This window comes from Theropithecus gelada, chromosome 16 (genome assembly GCF_003255815.1).
Source record: "Theropithecus gelada isolate Dixy chromosome 16, Tgel_1.0, whole genome shotgun sequence".
In the NCBI taxonomy this organism is placed as follows: domain Eukaryota; kingdom Metazoa; phylum Chordata; class Mammalia; order Primates; family Cercopithecidae; genus Theropithecus; species Theropithecus gelada.
Window position 1 is genome coordinate 47,971,414 of NC_037684.1, and position 18,899 is coordinate 47,990,312.

The 18,899-nt window shown below is 49.1% G+C and overlaps 2 protein-coding genes across 8 annotated transcripts in view; one reads left to right on the top strand and one right to left on the bottom strand.

Annotated features, from left to right (window-relative positions):
- RAB37 (RAB37, member RAS oncogene family) overlaps positions 1-18,899 on the top strand; it is a 78,552-nt gene that overhangs the window by 11,949 nt on the left and 47,704 nt on the right. The window lies entirely within an intron of this gene.
- The window catches only part of CD300LF (CD300 molecule like family member f), a 20,028-nt gene continuing 12,859 nt past the window's right edge, over positions 11,731-18,899 (bottom strand). For 3 of the 7 annotated variants that reach the window (XM_025363394.1, XM_025363392.1, XM_025363393.1), the window contains 4 exons: positions 15,805-15,917; positions 13,620-13,642; positions 13,154-13,291; positions 11,731-12,679 (listed from right to left, as the gene is read on the bottom strand). In XM_025363394.1, the coding sequence (XP_025219179.1) occupies positions 12,524-12,679; positions 13,154-13,291; positions 13,620-13,642; positions 15,805-15,917 (430 nt within the window). In that variant the 3' untranslated portion in view covers positions 11,731-12,523. Of the gene's footprint in view, positions 12,680-13,153; positions 13,292-13,619; positions 13,643-15,804; positions 15,918-16,011; positions 16,058-18,899 lie in introns of all 7 variants that reach the window. The other 4 variants (XM_025363398.1, XM_025363397.1, XM_025363396.1 and 1 more) reach the window with 3 other exon arrangements.

The window sequence follows — 18,899 nt, forward strand, 5'->3', positions numbered from 1 at the left end:
AACAGCACTTTCCAACTTGCAGAAAACTTGCACATGTGTGTAAAGAGAACAGGTGTTATTCTTGACTGCAAAAGGGGAAATCTTATGATCAGGACTCTTGATTTCCGGTGACAAAACCCAACTCAAATCGGCTTAAGCCGAAAAGAGAATTCACTGGTTCCTGTACCAGAGAAACCTGGAAAGTGCAGCTGACATCAAGCTCAGCTGGACCCAGGGACTCTCAGTGACTTCAGCCTCACTCTCTGTCTCTCTCTCTCATTTTTCTCTCTGACTTGGCTCCATTCACAGGCAGGCTTCTCCTCATGGGGCCCCATCATTGACAGCAGCCCCAGGATCACATCCTCACAGCTCCCAGTTCCAACCAAAGTCCTGGATCCAACACTCGCTGGAGACTGAAATTGCCACATGCCCACCCCTGAACCAATACTATAGCCAGAGGGTAGAACACAATGGACAGCTTAAGCCCAGGTCACATGCCCACCCCTGAACCAATACTATAGCCAGAGGGTAGAACACGATGGACAGCTTAAGCCCGGGTCACATGTCCACCCCGAAGGTGGAGTCAATCCCACCCAATCTTGTGGATCAAGAGTGGAATAAAGTGGGCCAGGTGTAGTGGATCATGACTATAATCCCAGCACTTTGGGAGGTCAAGGTGGGTTGATCACTTGAGGTCAGGAGTTCGAGACCAGCCTGACCAACATGGGGAAACCCTTTCTCTACTAAAAATACAGAATTAGCCAGGTGTGGTGGCACATGCCTATAATCCCAGCTACTCGGGAAGCTGAGGCAGGAGAATCACTTGAAGCCAGGAGGCGGAGGTTGCGGTGAGCCTAGATCGCGCTATTGCACTCCAGCCTGGGCAACAAGAGCAAAACTCCATCTCGGGAAAAAAAAAAAAAAAAACGGTGGAAGAAAATAGTTTCCAGGGAAAATGGGATGGTGTCATCTGGAGGCTAGCCATGCAAAAACAACAGATGTCCCATGGTAATCCCGGGCAAGGCTGGGTCCCAGCATTTTTAAATCTTTAATGAGAAGTGACTGAAAAGAAATGAACTGGACTTGTCACAGTCCCACCTGAACTGGGCTCTTGCTGCCTCCCACGTAGTGTCATTTAAGACTGAATAACTGGATTTGGATTATTAATGACTGGACTTGGGAAATAAATTGCTGTCACCCTATGAAGCGATCGACTTATTCGGGCTGCAAAGCCAGACCTCCCTCTATGGGTGGGACTAGAATTTTCTCTGAAGGAAATAGATGATCCAGCAGTGGATCATCCTGGGAAAAGGTTGATTGGAGAAGGGAATGAGGATTCAGGAAGCGGAGCTCAGACAGGAATGAGGGGAAGTTCTTCCACCTCTCTTAAGGACCATGGTTGGCCGGGCGTGGTGGCTCAAGGCTGTAATCCCAGCACTTTGGGAGGCCGAGACGGGCGGATCACAAGGTCAGGAGATCGAGACCATGCTGGCTAACACAGTGAAACCCCGTCTCTACTAAAAAATACAAAAAATTAGCTGGGCGAGGTGGTGGGCACCTGTAGTCCCAGCTACTTGGGAGGCTGAGGCAGGAGAATGGCGTGAACCCAGGAGGCGGAGCTTGCAGTGAGCTGAGATCCGGCCACTGCAGTCCAGCCTGGGCGACAGAGCGAGACTCCGCCTCAAAAAAGAAAAAAAGGACCATGGTTAGCTGCTATGGAGACGCCTGAATTTTTCCATTGCTGGGTAGGGCGTGTCAGCCCAAGGCTACATGAACACAGATGAGAAGTGAGGCAGGAAAGCACCAAACAAGGCCAGCTTTATGGGTATGCCACCTACAAAGTCACATAAGGCCCTGCACTTAGAAGGACCCTGCATTTGGCTTAACACTTTGCATTCGCCATCTTTAAAGTCTTAATAATATTTGTACAACGATCCCTGTATTTTTATTTTATGTAGCCATTCTTGCTGTCAGACAAAAACCCCTGCTGCAACGTCTGAGCCTGGCTCTGTGCGGTAGTTTTGAGCTATTCCCTGGGGCATCTCTGCCTTCTGATGGCCTCACACCACGCCTGGTTTTGGATGTGCCCCGAGTCACCAGGGAAGAGTCATCTTATGCTTTGGGTCAGATGGCAAAGGAATAGGCAGCACCACAGTGGCATTCACTGTCGAGGGGTGGCTGCATCCCCAGGACAGCATCTGCGAGGGTCACGGGCAGCAGGAAGTATGGCCTGGAAGGCAGATCAGACAGTCGGAGAGTGGATGGGCGGGCAAGTCCTCGGGGGTAAGTGGCTGTGATAGAGGCAGGGGAAGAAGCAGACAGGGGTCATGTTTGTGATCTGAGCATTGTGCTGAACAAACAATAAGGTTGTATTGGTGGCTGTTAGTGAATAATGAGAGTCATTATTTTATTTATTTATTTATTTATTTATTGAGACGTGTCTCTGTCACCCTGGAGTGCAGTGGCATGCACTCTGCCTCCTCTGCCTCCTCACTGCAACCTCTTCCTCCCAGGTTCAAGGGATCCTCCCACTTCAGCCTTCCAAGTAGCTAGGATCACAGGTGTGTGCCATGAAGCCCTGCTAAATTTTTTCTTTTTCTTTTTTTTTTGTGTGTATATTTTTAGTAGAGATGGTATTGGCCAGGCTGGTCATGAACTCGTGACCTCAAGTGATCCACCTGCCTCAGCCTCCCACAGTGCTAGGAGTATAGGTGTGAGCTACCACACCCAGCCAAGAGAGTCATTATTATTAATATATTTAATTGCAAAATTAAAAACATGAAAAACAAAGAAAAAATTTCCTGAGAATGCCACTGTTTCAAAGTACATATCTTAAAAATAAAGATGGGCTGGGCATGGTGGCTCACACCTACAATCCCAGCACTTTCGGAGGCCGAGGTGGGTGGATCACTTGAGGTCAGGAGTTTGAGAACAGCCTGACCAACATGATGAAACCCCATCTCTACTAAAAATACTAAAAAGTTAGTCGGGCATGGTGGTGGGTGCCTGTAACCCCAACTACTCAGGAGGCTGAGGAAGGAGAATCACTTGAACCTGGGAGGCAGAGGTTGCAGTGAGCCAAGATTTTGCCACTGCACTCGGGCCTGGGTGACAGAGCAAGATTCTGTCTCAGAAAAAAAGAAAATGAAATTGCTGTGTAAAAAAATATATATGTGTTTATTTATACATACGTGTGAGATAGATAGATAGATAGATAGATAGATAGACAGACAGATAGATCCATCATAGGAATTTTGTTACACACATTCTTACCTTCATTCTTTTTCATCACTACATAGCATTCCATTGTATAGATAAATGAAAATTCATGGTTTGTTGTGAAATTTTGAAACTTCATAGAAAGGTACGAAGACTAGAAGAACAAAAAGAAAATGACACATGTACCTACCATCTACATTTACTAAATGCTAACATTTTGCCTCAAAAACAATAAAAAACAAAGGAGCCTCCTACAGGTAGCTGGGATCCACTTTGCGAGATAGCCATGGGACAGAAGGTTAATTTGGTTACTTTGTTTTTGTTTTGATATGGAGTCTTGCTCTGTCGCCCAGGCTAGAGTGCAGTGGCACGATCTCAGCTCACAGCAACCTCCGCCTCCCGGGTTCAAGCAATTCTCCCACCTCAGCATCCTAAGTATCTGGGATTACACGTGTGCACCACCACAACCAGCTAATTTTTTTGTGTTTTTAGTAGAGACTGGGTTTCACCATGTTGACCAGGCTGGTCTCGATCTCCTGACCTCGTGTGATCAGCCTGCCTCGGCCTCCCACAGTTTTGAGATTACAGGTTTGAGCCACTGTGCCCTGCCCTAGTTTGGCTACTTTGAAATCACAGCCTGGTGGGTCTGTGGCACTTTTTCAGTTATACTTCATTTTGTAGAAGAGAAGAGAGATCTGAGAGATATTCAGTGGTTGTTCAAGGGCACTCGGCAGGGAATAAAAGAGAAACCCCAACCCAAGCTTCAACTTCTGCTTATCCCTTCCTAGATTCCCAGGGTCCTTAGGCAAGGGAAGGCTTGGACTGGGAGCTCCCTCAAACCCCTTTATCACTGACCTCCAGAAATGCTAGTGAAGCCCAGGTGACAATCTCAGCCTGGCCCAGGATAAACACCAAAGCAAAATCAATGCCAATGGCAGACATTCATTCACAAAGTGGATTCAAGACCCTGCAGGCAGAGGTGCTCAGATGAAGCAGGCCCAAATGCAGTTAGTCACTGTTAATTGGGTCTTAGGTGTGGAAGAGCCAAATAACAGCATCCCCTGGGAATTTGCCTCCATCAACCCAACTGCAGGGTAAGAAGCCCAGGAAGGCAAGCCAAGCCTTGCAAGCACCAGCGCTGCTCCTGGATGGACTCTCCTTCACTCTACCTCCACGTCCCCCACGTACTCTCCCATCCACCCTCATATCTTATTATTTATTTATTTATCTTTCTTGAGGCAAAGTCTCACTCTGTCACCCAGGCTGGAGTGCAGTAGCACCATTTCGGCTCACCGCAACCTCTGCTTCCAGGTTCAAGCAATTCTCCTACCTCAGCATTTCAGGTAGCTGGGATTACAGGCACATGCCACCAAGCCTGGCTAATTTTTTGTATTTTTAGTAGAGATGGGGTTTCACCATGTTGCCCAGGCTGGTCTTGAACTCCTGAGCTCAGGCAACCCACACACCTCAGCCTTCTAAAGTGCTGGGATTACAGATGTGGGACACCATGTCCAGCCTATTATTATCATTTTTGAGACAGAGTCTCACTCTGTTGCCCAGACTGGAATACAGTGGCACCATCTCAGCTCACTGCAACCTCCACCTCCCAGGTTCAAGTGATTCTCCTGCCTCAGCCTCCCGAGTAGCTGGAACTACAGGCACGCACCACTACACCTAGCTAATTTTTGTATTTTTTTTTTTTTAGTAGAGATGAGGTTTTGCCATGTTAGCCAGGCTGGTCTCTAACTCCTGACCTCAAATGACCCACCCACCTAGGCCTTCCAAAGTGCTGGGATTACCGGCATGAGCCACACAACCAGCCTCTTATTGTATTTTAAACTGACATACTGTACCTACATCTCCACTGGTTCTTTCCCTTGCCACCTGCCAGACAGCTGGATGTTACAGTGCAAGGATGCAAGATCTCTGGGGAGCAGTCCTTCTTTGCTTATTATTAATTTTGTACAGGCTGTGAGAGGTTTTGAAATGAGTGTACCGTCTGAATTTCGCAACTCTTTCCACTGAACTGAGGGCAGGCACTGGGAAGTATAGCTGAGATCAGGGTCTGTGACCTGTTGCTTCTCTGTCATGGAAACCCTCCATGTCATTGGTAGAGGGCAGCATTCTGCATGTAAACGCCAACAAGTGCCAGTGCTCTGCTCTGCTTATAGCAGATTTCTACTATGCAAGGGCGCAGAATGTCTCCTCTGTATTTCTGACCTTGGGGGACAGTCTTTCCCCTCCCTTAATTCTGAGCCCCTCCTCAGAGGTATCTCCGGGAAAACAAATGAGTTTATTTTATTTATTTGTTTATTTTATTTATTTATTTATTTATTTATTTTGAGATGGACTCTTGCTCTGTCTCCCAGGTTGGAGTGCAGTAGTGCAATCTTGGCTCACTGCAACCTTCATCCCCCAGGTTCAAGTGATTCTCCTGCCTCAGCCTCCCAAGTAGTTGGGATTACAGGCATGCGCCACCACACCCGGCTAATTTTTGTATTTTTAGTAGAGATGGGGTTTTGCCATGTTGGCCAGGCTGGTCTCGAACTCCTGACCTCAGGCGATCCGCCTGCCTCGGCCTCCCGAAGTGCTGGAATTACAGGCGTGAGCCACCACACCCAGCCAACACACCCTTTCTTGATGCAAGAGTTGCAGACCCTCAGGACAGGACCATGTGAGGATGTGGTCACAGTGGACTACTTTGCGGAAGGGGCTTGTGCTGGGGCAGGAGGAATCTGATTGCTTCAAGGGGCCCTTTCACAACTAATGAAGAGCTCTACAGCCCTCATGAGTGACAACCTTCATCAGCCTCCAAACAAAGAGGGTCACTAGAGGCCCTCAGGGGAAGACTCACTACACCAGCGGACAGAGACATGGTGGAGAGGATCCATGCCTGGAGAACAGTGTGAACCAGATCCATGGCTGCCAATTCTGAGTCCATACCTAAGTACCAGCCCCTGACTAAGTACCAGTTGATGTGTAGGAAATGATACACACACACTAGTAGATGTTACCAACTGTCCTTTCTTAGGAAATACGATCATCCCGAGACTTGGGGTGCTCAAAGGTCCCTTCTTTTATGAAGTTACGGTGACAATGGATTATTGAGTAGAAACTTTAAGCAACCCCTCACTTAACCAACTTATTAGGTCAACCAATACCTTCAATCTCTTACTGGAGCGCACTGATTAAGCCTGAGACTGAGTGCTCACAGCTGGCGGGCTCTTCTCTGCTCTGATGGTTGCGGTACCTGGTTAACAAGAATGCGTTTGGGCCCATACTTGCTTATGCTGGTTGAACGTGTTAACTAGAATGATGTACTTGAATCAATACACCCCTAAACAAATGAATTGGCTGGGTATGGTGGCTCATGCCTGTAATCCCAGCACTTTGGGAGGCCAAAGCAGGGGGATTACCTGAGGTCAGGAGTTCGAGACCAGCCTGGCCAACATTGTGAAATCCCATCTCTACTAAAAATACAAAAAAATTAGCCGAACATGGTGGCAGGTGCCTGTAATCCCAGTTACTTGGGAGGCTAAGGCAGGAGAATTGCTTGAACCTGGGAGGCTGAGGTTGCAGTGAGCTAAGATCGCGCCATTGTACTCCAGCCTGGGTGACAGAGTGAGACTATACCTCAAAAAATAAATAAATAAATAAATAAAATAAAAAATAAAAGGAAAAGAAAAAATAAAGGAATTTAAACTGAAAGACTATTGACCAATAAAATAAGAGTGAAAAAAAGAGAACTGTTATCTCTACAAAAACTAAACTGAGTGCTTTGGAAAGACTGTAAAAGCCTGTCACTTTTTAAAACGCTATCAAATTAGGAATGAATGAGAGAACTGTAAAATATTGGAAAGAAATGCATAAAAATGAAGAAAGATTTTGCAATCAGGTGGCTTCCTAAGTTTCTAGAATTTATTGCTTCATTTTAAAGAAACTGGAACTGAAACCCCAGGACCATGAGTGTGTGGTTTGTGCAAGAAAGGCAATGGGCCCCACTTTTCAGCAGACTTGTAAGCAAAGCAAAAGCTTTAGGTCTACATCAAAATACTTGCTAATAACTACACATTTAGATATTTTAAGTCAAAATAAAACATGTAGAGGAAAAATAGGCTGGGCACAGTGGCTCACACCTGTAATCCCGGCACTTTAGGAGGCTGGGGCAGGTGGATCACTTGAGGTCAGTTCAAGGCCAGCCTGGTCAACATGGTGAAATCCTGTCTCTACTAAAAATACAAAATTAGCCAGGTGTGGGCCGAGCATGGTGGCTGACTCACATCTGTAATCCTAGCACTTTGGGAGGCCGAGGCAGGCAGATCACCTGAGGTCAGAAGTCCAAGACCAGCCTGACCAACATAGTGAAACCCCATCTCTACTAAAAATACAAAAATTAGCCAGGCATGGTAGCACATGCCTGTAATTCCAGCTACTTGGGAGGCTGAGGCAAGAGAAATGCTTGAAGCCGGGAGGCAGAGGTTGTGGTGAGCCAAGATTGTGCCACTGCACTCTAGCTGGGATGACAGAGCAAGACTGTGTCTGAAAAAAAAAAAAGAAAAGAAAACATACAGTATATCTCTTTTATGAGTTCCTGGTTTAACAAACTTTTTCAATGAACTGGTCAATTACCAATTCCAGTGAAGTAAAATTGAATAAGAATTTACCTATTTGGTTCAGACATATTTGACTTTGGCAAAGAAAACTAAAAAGCAAAAAATAAAAAATAAAAATGTGCCTACTTGGTAGAATAAAAGGCTGATCACTGTATCTGTCCTTGCCAATCTAAAAATTTATTGGTACATGAAATCAACCAATTCCAGCAGTCTGCGCTTTCCAAGGCTAAGCAGTTGTGAGCTCTATTTTTTTAAGATGTCAAGCAAAGGTAGCCTTTCACTTCACTTCAGTGCAAATTTATCTTACTCATGGATTTTGGAGGTTGCCAACTCAGTGTTTTTTTTCTCCCTCAATTGACTCTCAAACAGTGCTGTCTTCTGAAAGCCAATGATATGCACATAGTTCTCAAAAGGAGGCTGTCCAAACCTTACAGGCTTATCAAGAGGAATCTTTTTTGAGATAAGGCCTCACTCTGTCCCCGAGGCTGGCGTGCAGCAGTATGATCTCCGCTCACTTGCAGCCTCACCTTCCTATGTTCAAGCGATCCTACCCCTCAGCCTCTGGAGTAGCTGGGACCACAGCCATGCACAACCACGCCCAGCTGATTTTTTAATTTTTGGTGGAGATATCCTTTCTGCAGGCCTCCCTATGTTGCTCAGGCTGGTCTCAAACTCCTGGGCTCAATCTATCACCCACCTTGGCCTCCCAAAGTGCTGAGATTAGAGGCGTGAGCCACCATGCCTGGCCTGGAATCTTTAAATATTAATAATTCAAAAACCAGGAAGGGAAGCCCCAGCAACTTTAGATGGCTATAAATAATTAGGCACTCAATCAGGATTGAGTGCTTAGAAATCTTGGAGTTTGTTTTAACAGAATGTGCTTTCCTGGAAATCATACAGCAAGATAGTAAATGCTACCCTCACTCAGACCTGAGGAACCATATTTAAGTTCTCTCTTCTGCAATAAACGTGCTAGCCAGCCACCCAAACTCTGCCTTAGCAAAGTCATGACGGGGCGCAGGAATACGACGGAGACTACACCCAGATACAAATCTGTAGACATTATGAAACAATTTCCTTTCCTGACTCTTGTGTATATCTGCCTCCCTCCTCTCGCCCCAGCTACTTCTCTAGCGCGCTAAACTCTAGCTCAGGCTTGAGCAAACCGGGCTGGATTAGCAGCTGACTCCTACAGTCATAGCACCGCACAGAGAGAACCCAGACACTTCCTATCAGGACCACAAGGCAGAGATCTGCTCTGTCCAGCTCTGGAATTGACAGGACTGGCTCACGACTATCAACCCATTTCTGAGAATATGAAAAGGTCCCTTTCAGATTGCCACCAATTCAGAGGGCTAAAACTTTAGATAAAAACAGTATATCCAGGCCGGGCGCGGTGGCTCAAGCCTGTAATCCCAGCACTTTGGGAGGCCGAGACGGGCGGATCACGAGGTCAGGAGATCGAGACCATCCTGGCTAACACAGTGAAACCCCGTCTCTACTAAAAATACAAAAAAAACTAGCCGGGCGAGGTGGCGGCGCCTGTAGTCCCAGCTACTCGGGAGGCTGAGGCAGGAGAATGGCGTAAACCCGGGAGGCGGAGCTTGCAGTGAGCTGAGATCCGGCCACTGCACTCCAGCCTGGGCGACAGAGCGAGACTCTGTCTCAAAAAAAAAAAAAAAAAACAGTATATCCAGTAATCTATTCTCTCTTGTAGACACTTCCTTGTTTTTTTTGAGACACGGTCTTGTTCTGTCACCCAAGCTGAAGTACAGTGGCATGATCACAGCTCACTGCTGCCTGGAACTCCTGGGCTCAACTGATCCACCTGCCTCAGTCTCCCAAGTAACTGGGACCACAGGCGCCTGGCTAATTTTTATTTTGTTTTGTTTTTTTATAGAGATAGAAATCCTCAAGCAATCCTCCCACCTCAGCCTCTCGAGTAGCTGGGACTACAGGCATGCGCCACCACACCCAGCTAATTAATTAATTATTGTATGTCTCCCTATGTTGCCCAGGCTGCTCTCGAACTCCCGGGCTCAATCAATCACCTGCCTTGGCCTCCCAAAGCACTGGGATTATAGATGTGAGCCACCATGCCCAACCTGTAGACACCTTTTTCCAAAGTTTGACTAAGGCAACTAAAATGGATCAGAATGACCCGCTGGGTCACCAGCCTGTGGTGCTCAGGCACAGCTCGTCATCTCTTCCCAAGCCATGATGCCTTTCCCTGACACTTTATCCCCAACCCCTCCCTACAATCCACCCGTCCAACAAAATCAACCGAGGTGAAGTGATAGACCTCTGTCCTCCAGTCAGGGAACATCGTAGTCCCTTATGTCTCCCCAGTTCTCAGGAGGGGAAAAAGGAGTCTTTCCACTTCCCACTTCTGGGCAGTCAATCCTGAAATTCCTTAGGCTGTTTGGCCCAGGACTTCCCTCCCAGAATGGTGAACACCGCTGCCTTTGCTCTGAGAGCTTGCCTTCTGCTCCAAATGCACTGCTTATTCATTGAGTCAACCAACAAACATTTGAGAACCCACCATGTGCCAGACAGTAACTAGGCACGGGAGATACGGGAGTGAATGAGACAAAGTCCCCACTTAAGGCAGCACACTGCCTAGTGGAGATGGGGAAAATGAGAAACATAGACCGCACTAAGTCAGTCACTTCACCCAAGGAAATAAAGCAGAGCAACAAGACAGAGAGAAACTGGAGGTGGGCTGCAGGGACCACTGCCGCTTAAGTGGCCAAGGAAGGCCTCTTCTAAGAGGTAACATTTAAGCTGAGATGTGATGATAAAAAGGAGCTAACTATTCGCCAATCTGTGGGAAGAGCATTCTGGAAAGGAGGAATAGCAAGTGCCAAGGCCCTAAGAAGGGAGCAAGCCTTATCTTGTTAGAAGGACAGAATAAAAGCCGGTGTGCATGGAGCAGAGCCTGTGAGAGGCAGGATGGATGGAGATGGGGGTGAAGGGGCAGCCAGCAGCCCATGGATCCCCTGAGAACTTGCAGGCTGGGAGAGAAACCACCAGAAGGCTATAAGCAGGGAGTAATCACATCTGTGTTTGGAAAAGATCACTCTGGTTGCTGGGAGGAGAATGGACTCCACTGCAGAGAATGAAAGAGGAAGACCAGGCAGGGAATGGTTGCTTGGGCTAGGCTGGTAACCACAGAAATGATGAGACATAGTGGGGTTCAGGGTACTTTCTGGAAGGAAGACTGTCAGGTTGCTAGAATAAAGATAGTAAGTCCAGCCAGGTGTGGTGGTTCACACCTGTAATCCCAGCACTTTGGGAGGTTGAGATAGGCAGATCACTTGAGGCCAGGAGTTCGAGACCAGCCTGGCCAACGTGGTGAAACCTCATCTCTACTAAAAACACGAAAATTAGCCAGGCATAATGGCAGGTGCCTGTAGTTTCAGCCACTTGAGAGACTGAAGCAGGAGAATTGCTTGCACCTAGGAAGTGGAGGTTGCAGTGAGCTGAGATCTCACCACTGCACTCCAGCCTGGGGGACAGAGTGAGACTCCATCTCAAAAAAAAAAAAAGAAGATAGTAAGTCCAGCATCTGTAAATGCTTATGATCCCATGTACATACACACACACACATACACACACACATACACACACACATGTGCATATATACACTATCCTTCTTATACAAACAGTGCAGACTCCAGGCTCTGGTGTCAAATGTGCTCAAATTCCAACTCACCTGCTTACTTGCCATTAAACTTGGTTCAAGTCACTGAACCTCTCCATCCCTAGGGTTCCTCGTCTGTAAAAAGGGGACAATAATAGAAGTGCCTCATGGTTGTTGTGAGGATTAAATTAGTTACTACATGGGAAGCATCTAGGGAAGGGCACCTGCCATGTACCGTATGAGTTTCCTGTTGCTGCTGTAACAAATTAGCACCAATTTCGTGGCTTATTAAAAACAACACAAATTTATTCTCCTGCAATTCTGGAGGCCAGAAGCTCAAGATCGGTTTCACTGGGCTCAAGTCAAGGCATGGGCAGGGCTGGTTTCTTTTGGAGGCTCCAGGCGGGGGACTCCGTTCCTTGCCTTTTCTGAAGGCTGCAGCATTCGTAGCCCCTGCTCACATCACACCCATGTCCACTTCCGTCATCACATTGTCTCTTCCTCTTTGACCTTCTGGCCTCCTTCTTACGAGGACCCTTGTGGTGATATTTTGGGCCCACCCGAATCAGCAAGAATAACCTTCCTATCTCAAAGTCTTTAACTTACATACATCTGCACTGTCCCTTTCTGCCACAGAAGGTAGCAGTCACAGGTTCTAAGGATTAGGACACAGATATCTTTGGGGGCCATTATTCAGCCCATGACATGTGGTAGGCAATAAATAAAGGTTCATTGTATTATGATAATGATACTTTACAATAATAATGATAAAATAATGATAATATTTTTATCATTATCATCTTTATCATTCCCATGAAAGCCCCAGAGCATATCCCTAGTCCCCTCCTCAGTTATGTAGGAGAGGAGGGGATGTTTAGAGAACTCCAACTCCTAGAAGCCCCCTGAGACTTGGCCCCAAGTCCAGGCCAGAGCTGGGGGCAATGCTGGCTGATCAGGCAGAGGCACAAGTCCCCGGGGTTGGTCCTGATGAGGGGAGCAGGGCACAGATGGTCAATGAGGCAGGAGTGTGCTCACAGCCTGGGGTCCAAGAAGGAGCCTGGAGTGCAGGCTAAGGCCTCCTAATGATGCTGTATTCCATGGGATCCTCAGGGCCTCCACTGGGGATGTGGCTACTGAGGGGGCCCATGTTGCAGTAGGTTGGCTCCTGATCCTCAGCAGCCAAGGTCAGAGATGCATAGGAAATGTCCTCCTTCGGGAAGGGAGCCTGCAGCAAAGGCGGGTGCCAGGTCAGAGAGGACAGCAGGAAGTGACAGTCACGGGGCAGAGGAGCCTTTGGAGGAGGCTAGTGGAGGTGGACCTTTCAGGGCTTCTGATCCCTCTCAAGCCCTCCAGCTTCCCCCCGACTCTGCCAAGCACCCTGAGCTTCAACCACAACAGAACAGATTGTCCCCTAATGCTGCACCAGGGCAGCACATTTCCTGTGGAATCCCAAGTCATTCGGCCTGTCTGGGACTCTGCTGCCCAGCGTGGGGACCATGTTTAGCCAGTCCCTGGGTCCCTGGGGCCAAGACTTGCCTGGGGGAGCTCCTAGGTGAGTCCTGCAGTGACTATGACTTTGCCCCATACCCACCTCTTCTATGCCCATGTGAGCGGGAGAAAGCCCACCCTCCAATGGGGCACAACAGCAGGCCTGTGCCCCCCTACCCCAGCCTCACAGCAGCCCCCACGGAGGACGCACCATGGCGACATATTCCACTTCCACCTGGTCAGCCTGGGCAGAGAAGGAGAGCTTCGTGGTAGCCTTTTGTGGGGAGGTTGTGGTCAGCTGCAGGGTCAGGTCTGCATAGCAGAGGTCGCCCTCCAGGGGCTGCGGTACCTGGGACAGGGAACACAGGCTGGGGAGTCACAAGATCTCTCTGTGGACACAGGTTCCTTTTCCGTGGTGGGACAAGAGCCTCTCTACTTCCCTGGGTGCCCCTCTCCCAGTTCCTTCTGTGTCCCTACTTCTCAGGCTCCCGTACCCCCAGCCCTCGTCCCCCTGGCTGCTTCCAGGCCCTCAGCCCCCAGACCCTGCAGGGGGCCATAAGAACGGGATATTTTGGCACAGGACTTATCTGATATTTTGGACCTTCTGGGAGATGGAAAATGAGGAAGGGGAAAGAAGCTGCCTGGTCTCTCTGGTCCAACCTTGGGGAGTATCTTACCTGCTCTGGGGACATCCCAGCCGCTAAAAGACAAACAACAATGAACAATTAGAAAGCCCATTCCCCAGACTCACAAGAACCCCCAGGTCTAGCCAAGAGAAATATAGAAGAAAAGAGGTGAATTAAGTCCAGGCTCAAAGACAGGGACCTGGTTCTAATTCTGACTCCTCAGATGACACACTCTGTGACACTGGTCACATCACCTCTCTGACCTTTCCTTTCTCCACCTGAAAAAGAAGGACATCCCAGCCCCCTGCTCCCCACATCATAGAACTGTGCACTCAGCTGATCAGGTGGCCCTGCCAGTCATCGGTCCCCAGGGAGTGAGTTTGCTTCTGCAGAATCCCGACTTGGCCTGGAATTCCACCGTGTCTCTCTACCCGATTCATCCTTCAGGGGTCAATTCAAAGTCATGCTTGCCTTCCGCAGCTTCCCAGGCTGTCTAATCCCCCTCCCGGGCCCCCGAGGGGGCACGTGCTTTATGTCTGTCTCATCATCTTTATCCCACTGAATTCTAGTTAGTCCTCAGGTGGGCTGTAAGCTGCAGGATGGCCGGGCCTGTCCCTTCCTTACAACCTGGGTGCTTGGCTGTGCTGGGCAGGTGGTGTTCCATCAGTAAAAGTTGTCTGCACAGACAGGCTTGCACCAAGCTGCCCCCCAAACCCAAGTAGAATGTACGAGCTGGGTCGGCACAGTAGGGACGGATTTTGTTTGGTTTGGTTTGGTTTGGTTTGGTTTGGTTTGGTTTGGTTTGGTGTGGTTTGGTTTGGTTTGGTTTTGAGATGGAGTTTCTCTCTTGTCACCCATGCTGGAGTGCAATGGCACGATCTTGGCTCACTGCAACCTCCACCTTCTGGGTTCAAGCGATTCTCCTGCCTGAGCCTCACGAGTAGCTGGAACTACAGGCGCATGCCACCACATCTGGCCAATTTTTTGTAGTTTTAGTAGAGAAGGAGTTTCACCACGTTGGCCAGGCTGGTCTCTAACTCCTGATCTCAAGTGATCCACCCGCCTCGGCCTCCCTAAGTGCTGGGATTATAGGCCTGAGCCACCGCATCAGGCGATTGGATTGGATTGTTTTTCCACTGGGATCGATTTTCAGGTGGTTGCTGGTCACTGTCTTCTTTCTCCCCTCCCGGGCCACCGCCCCCACATCCCTGCTCTAGGGACAACAAAGAAGTGGGGGGTTTTCCCCTGGTTTCAAAAGTCTAGATGCTGAAGAACACAGAAAGCACTTAGACCTTAGGTCATGGGAGAAAAAGTGATGAATAAGAGTCAGGCTCTAATTTTTAAAAAGTGTCACAGAAAACAAACTAACTAACAGAGAGTCAGGCTCCCCTCTTCCCAGGCGAAAGATTTCCCAGGCTGTGGGGAGGGAGAAGTGTTGGAGAGAACCCCATGAGAGCCAGGACCCAGCTGTTCTAGAAGGGAAAGAGGTACAATTGTGTGAGAATGTGGAAGTGAAGCCAGACACAAAAGGGTTTAGTTGAGGCCAGGCCTCATGATCTGTGAGTGCAGGCTCCTGCGCCAAGAGGTTCCTCCCTGAAGGGCAAGTTCACATAGGGCAAGTTCACACTGGGAAAGTCCAGTGGGCAGGGGAGGGACAGGAGGAAAGGCCATTCCAATTTCCTGATCAGACTTGGAGGGCTGTGTGTGTGTGCGCACGCGTGTAATGTGAGGAGTGCACACACACTGTGGGATCCATGCAGTGTGTGTGCCCGTGATCGAGCATGTGTGTGTGCATGCACTGGTGTGTTTGTGTCTGTTTCTCCCTCCCCATTCCATGTCAGCTCAGTACCTCCTTGACAACCACACAGACCCGACTCTAGCATCTAGTCTAGACACTCCAGACTGGACCACCCACCTAAGACCATCGACACTTCTGCCACCAAGAGCCAATCCAGGAAAGAGAGAGGGAGGTGGATCAGAGAGAAGAGAAGGTGAAGGACAGAGGTGCAGGGCAGGCGGCAAATGCCAAAACCTCCTAGGGCTCCCCTACAAGCTCCAGAGTGCCCCCCGGTCGCCTCGCACTGCCAGCTGCCGAGGGCCTTTGGGACAGCGCCGTTTCCAGATTGTACGGGTAATTCACTTGGACCAGATAGCTCCCAGATGCCAATGCTGGCCATTGGCCACACCCCCAGCCACCCGGCCCAGTCTCAGCCCAGCCTCACCCAGGTCCTCTCACCTTTCTGCTGGCACTTCATTATCCTCCAAGCCAAGAGAGAGGCGGCCACCAAAAGCAGCAGCAATATGGTGAAGATGAGGGGCAGGAGGACGCTGAGCTTCAGGAGGTTGTGCCTAGAAACAATGGCAAGTGTCCCCTGCACCGCAGGCTCACCGTCTGCCTCTCAGCCCAATCCCTCCCACCCGGCAGCAGGGGAGGGCCGCACACCTGATGAGCTGCAGGTCTGTGGTTTGCAGCCCGGGAACCCTCACTCCTGGGGACCCTCGAAGATGGGTTTACAATGAGTACACACAGACACAAAGAAGGGAACGGAACAAGAGACACCAGGGCCTACTTGAGGATGGAGGATGAGAGGAAGGAGAGAATCAAAAAACTACAAACTACCTGTTGGGTACTATACCTATTACCTAGGTGACAAAATAATCTGTACACAAAATCCCAGTGACATGCAGTTTACCTACATAACAAACCTGTACATGTACCCCTAAAGCTAAAACAAAAGTTTAAAAATTTAAGAATTTTAGCAAAAGATAGTTGCTTTTGTTTTTTGTTTGTTTTTGAGACAGAGTCTCACTCTGTCACCCAGGCTGGAGTGCCATGGCACGATCTCGGCTCACTGCAACCTCCACCTCCCAGGTTCAAGAGTTTCTCCTGCCTCAGCCTCCCAAGAAGCTGGGATTACAGGCGCCCACCACCATGCCTGGCTAATTTTTGTATTGTTAGTAGAGACAGGATTTCACCATGTAGACCAGGCTGGTCTCAAACTCCTGACCTCAAGTGATCCACCCGCCTCGGCCTCCCAAAGTGCTGGAATTACAGCCGTGAGCCATGGCGTCCAGCCTTAACAAAAGATAGTTTTTAAAAAGAGAAAAGGGTTCCATGAGTGGTTTTAATGTGTCTAGAAGCCTAACAGAAAGTGTAGGGCAGCAGACTCCTGAAACACCTCCTGCTTCTACACTTGCCCTCTCTACTGGGTTGAATAGCGTCCTCTTCCCCCGCAAATTCACATCCACTCAGACCCGTGAATGTGACCTATTTGTGGATGTAATCAAGTTAAGATGAGGTCATACTTAATTAGCATGGGCCCTGATCCAGCGACTGGTGTCCTTACAAGAGGGAAATTTGGACACGTAAACACATAGGAGGAAGACCATGAGACGACAGAGACAGGGATCAGAGTGATGCCACCACAAGCCCAGAGGATCGCAGGCGCCCACCAGCAGCTGGAACAGACGCATGAGACAGACGCTCCCTTTGAGCACAGGGTAGAAATGACCCTGGCGACACCTTAATTTCCAATTCCTGGCCTCCTTAGCTGTGAGAACGTATTTATTTTGCTTTGAGCCACTCGTAACGGCAGCCACAGGACACTGACAGGCCCTACTGTAGTGGATCATCGCCACAGCAGCCGGAGGAGCCTGTGAACCCAATGTCAGCACACGCCCCCGCCGTGCTCAAAATTCTGCAACAGGCCAGGCACGGTGGCTCATACCTGTAATCCCAGCACCTTAGAAGGCTGAAGTAGGCAGATCACTTGAGGTCAGGAGTTCGAGACCAGCCTGACCAACATGGTGAAACTCCGTCTCTACCAAAAAATACAAAAATTATCCGGGTGGGGTGGCATGCGTCTGTAGTCCCAGCTACTTGGGAGGCTGAGGTGGGAGAATTGCTTGAACCCAGGAGGCGGAGGTTGCAGTGAGCTGAGATCACGCCACTGCACTCCAGCCTGGTCGACAGAGCAAGACCCTGTCTCAAAAAATAAATAAACAAAAAAATAAATTAAATTAAATTAAATTAATAAATCCCATAAGAGCCCCATTTTAGCCCATGAAAATGGCCAGGGCTGACAATGGCCTCCACTCCTGCCTACGTCTCACCCCTGCCTGCTTCACTCCAGCCTCACTTCCTGCTGCTCCTCAAATACTCCAGGCACACCCCCACCTTAAGGACCTTATTCCAGTTGCATTTTTCTCCAGGAACATGCTCCCTCCAGAGCTCTGCTTGGCTCACTCTCTCACCTCTTCCAGTCTTTGCTCAAGAATGACTCTCTCGACCACGTGCAGTGGCTCACGCCTGTATTCCCAGCACTTTGGGAGGCCGAGGCGGGCAGATCACATGAGGCCGGGAGTTCGAGACCAGCCTGGCCAACATGGCAAAACCCCGTCTCTACTAAAAATACAAAATATTAGCCGGGCATGGTGGTGCGCATCTATAATCCCAGCTACTCCCAGCTGCTTGGGAGGCTGAGGCAGGAGAATCGCTTGAACCCAGGAGGCAGAGGCTGCAGTGAGCCGAGATCCTGACACTGCACTCCAGCCTGGGTGACAAAGTGAGACTCCATCTCAAAACAAACAACGACAAAAGAAAACTGTTGTGGGCTGGGCTGGATTGTACACCACCACCCCCAACCCCAATCCATATGTTGAAGTCCCACCCTCTAGTATCTCAGAATGTGATTGTATTTGAAAACAGGATCTTTAAAGAGGTGATTGAGGTTAAATGAGGTCACTGAGGTGGGCCCTAATCCATTATGACTGGAGTCATTAGAAGAGATCAGGACACAGACACACGCAGAGGGACGACCACGTGAAGACATCGGAATAAGACAGCCATCTACAAGCTGAGAGGGCTCAGAAGAGACCAACCTCGTGGACACCTTGATCTCAGACTTTTAGCCTCCAGAATTGTGAGAAAATAAATGTTTGTGATTTAAGCCCCCATTCTGTGGTATTTTGTTAGGGGCAACCCAAGCAAACTAATACAAGGACTGTCTCCTTCATCACTGGATGTGTAGAAATTTGAAGAAGAGGCCAGGCGCGGTGGCTCAAGCCTGTAATCCCAGCACTTTGGGAGGCTGAGACGGGCAGATCACGAGGTCAGGAGATCGAGACCATCCTGGCGAATACGGTGAAACCCTGTCTCTACTAAAAAATACAAAAAAACTAGCCAGGCGAGGTGACGGGTGCCTGTAGTCCCAGCTACTCGGGAGGCTGAGGCAGGAGAATGGCGTGAACCCGGGAGGCGGAGCTTGCAGTGAGCTGAGATCCGGCCACTGCACTCCAGCCTGGGCGACAGAGGGAGACTCCGTCTCAAAA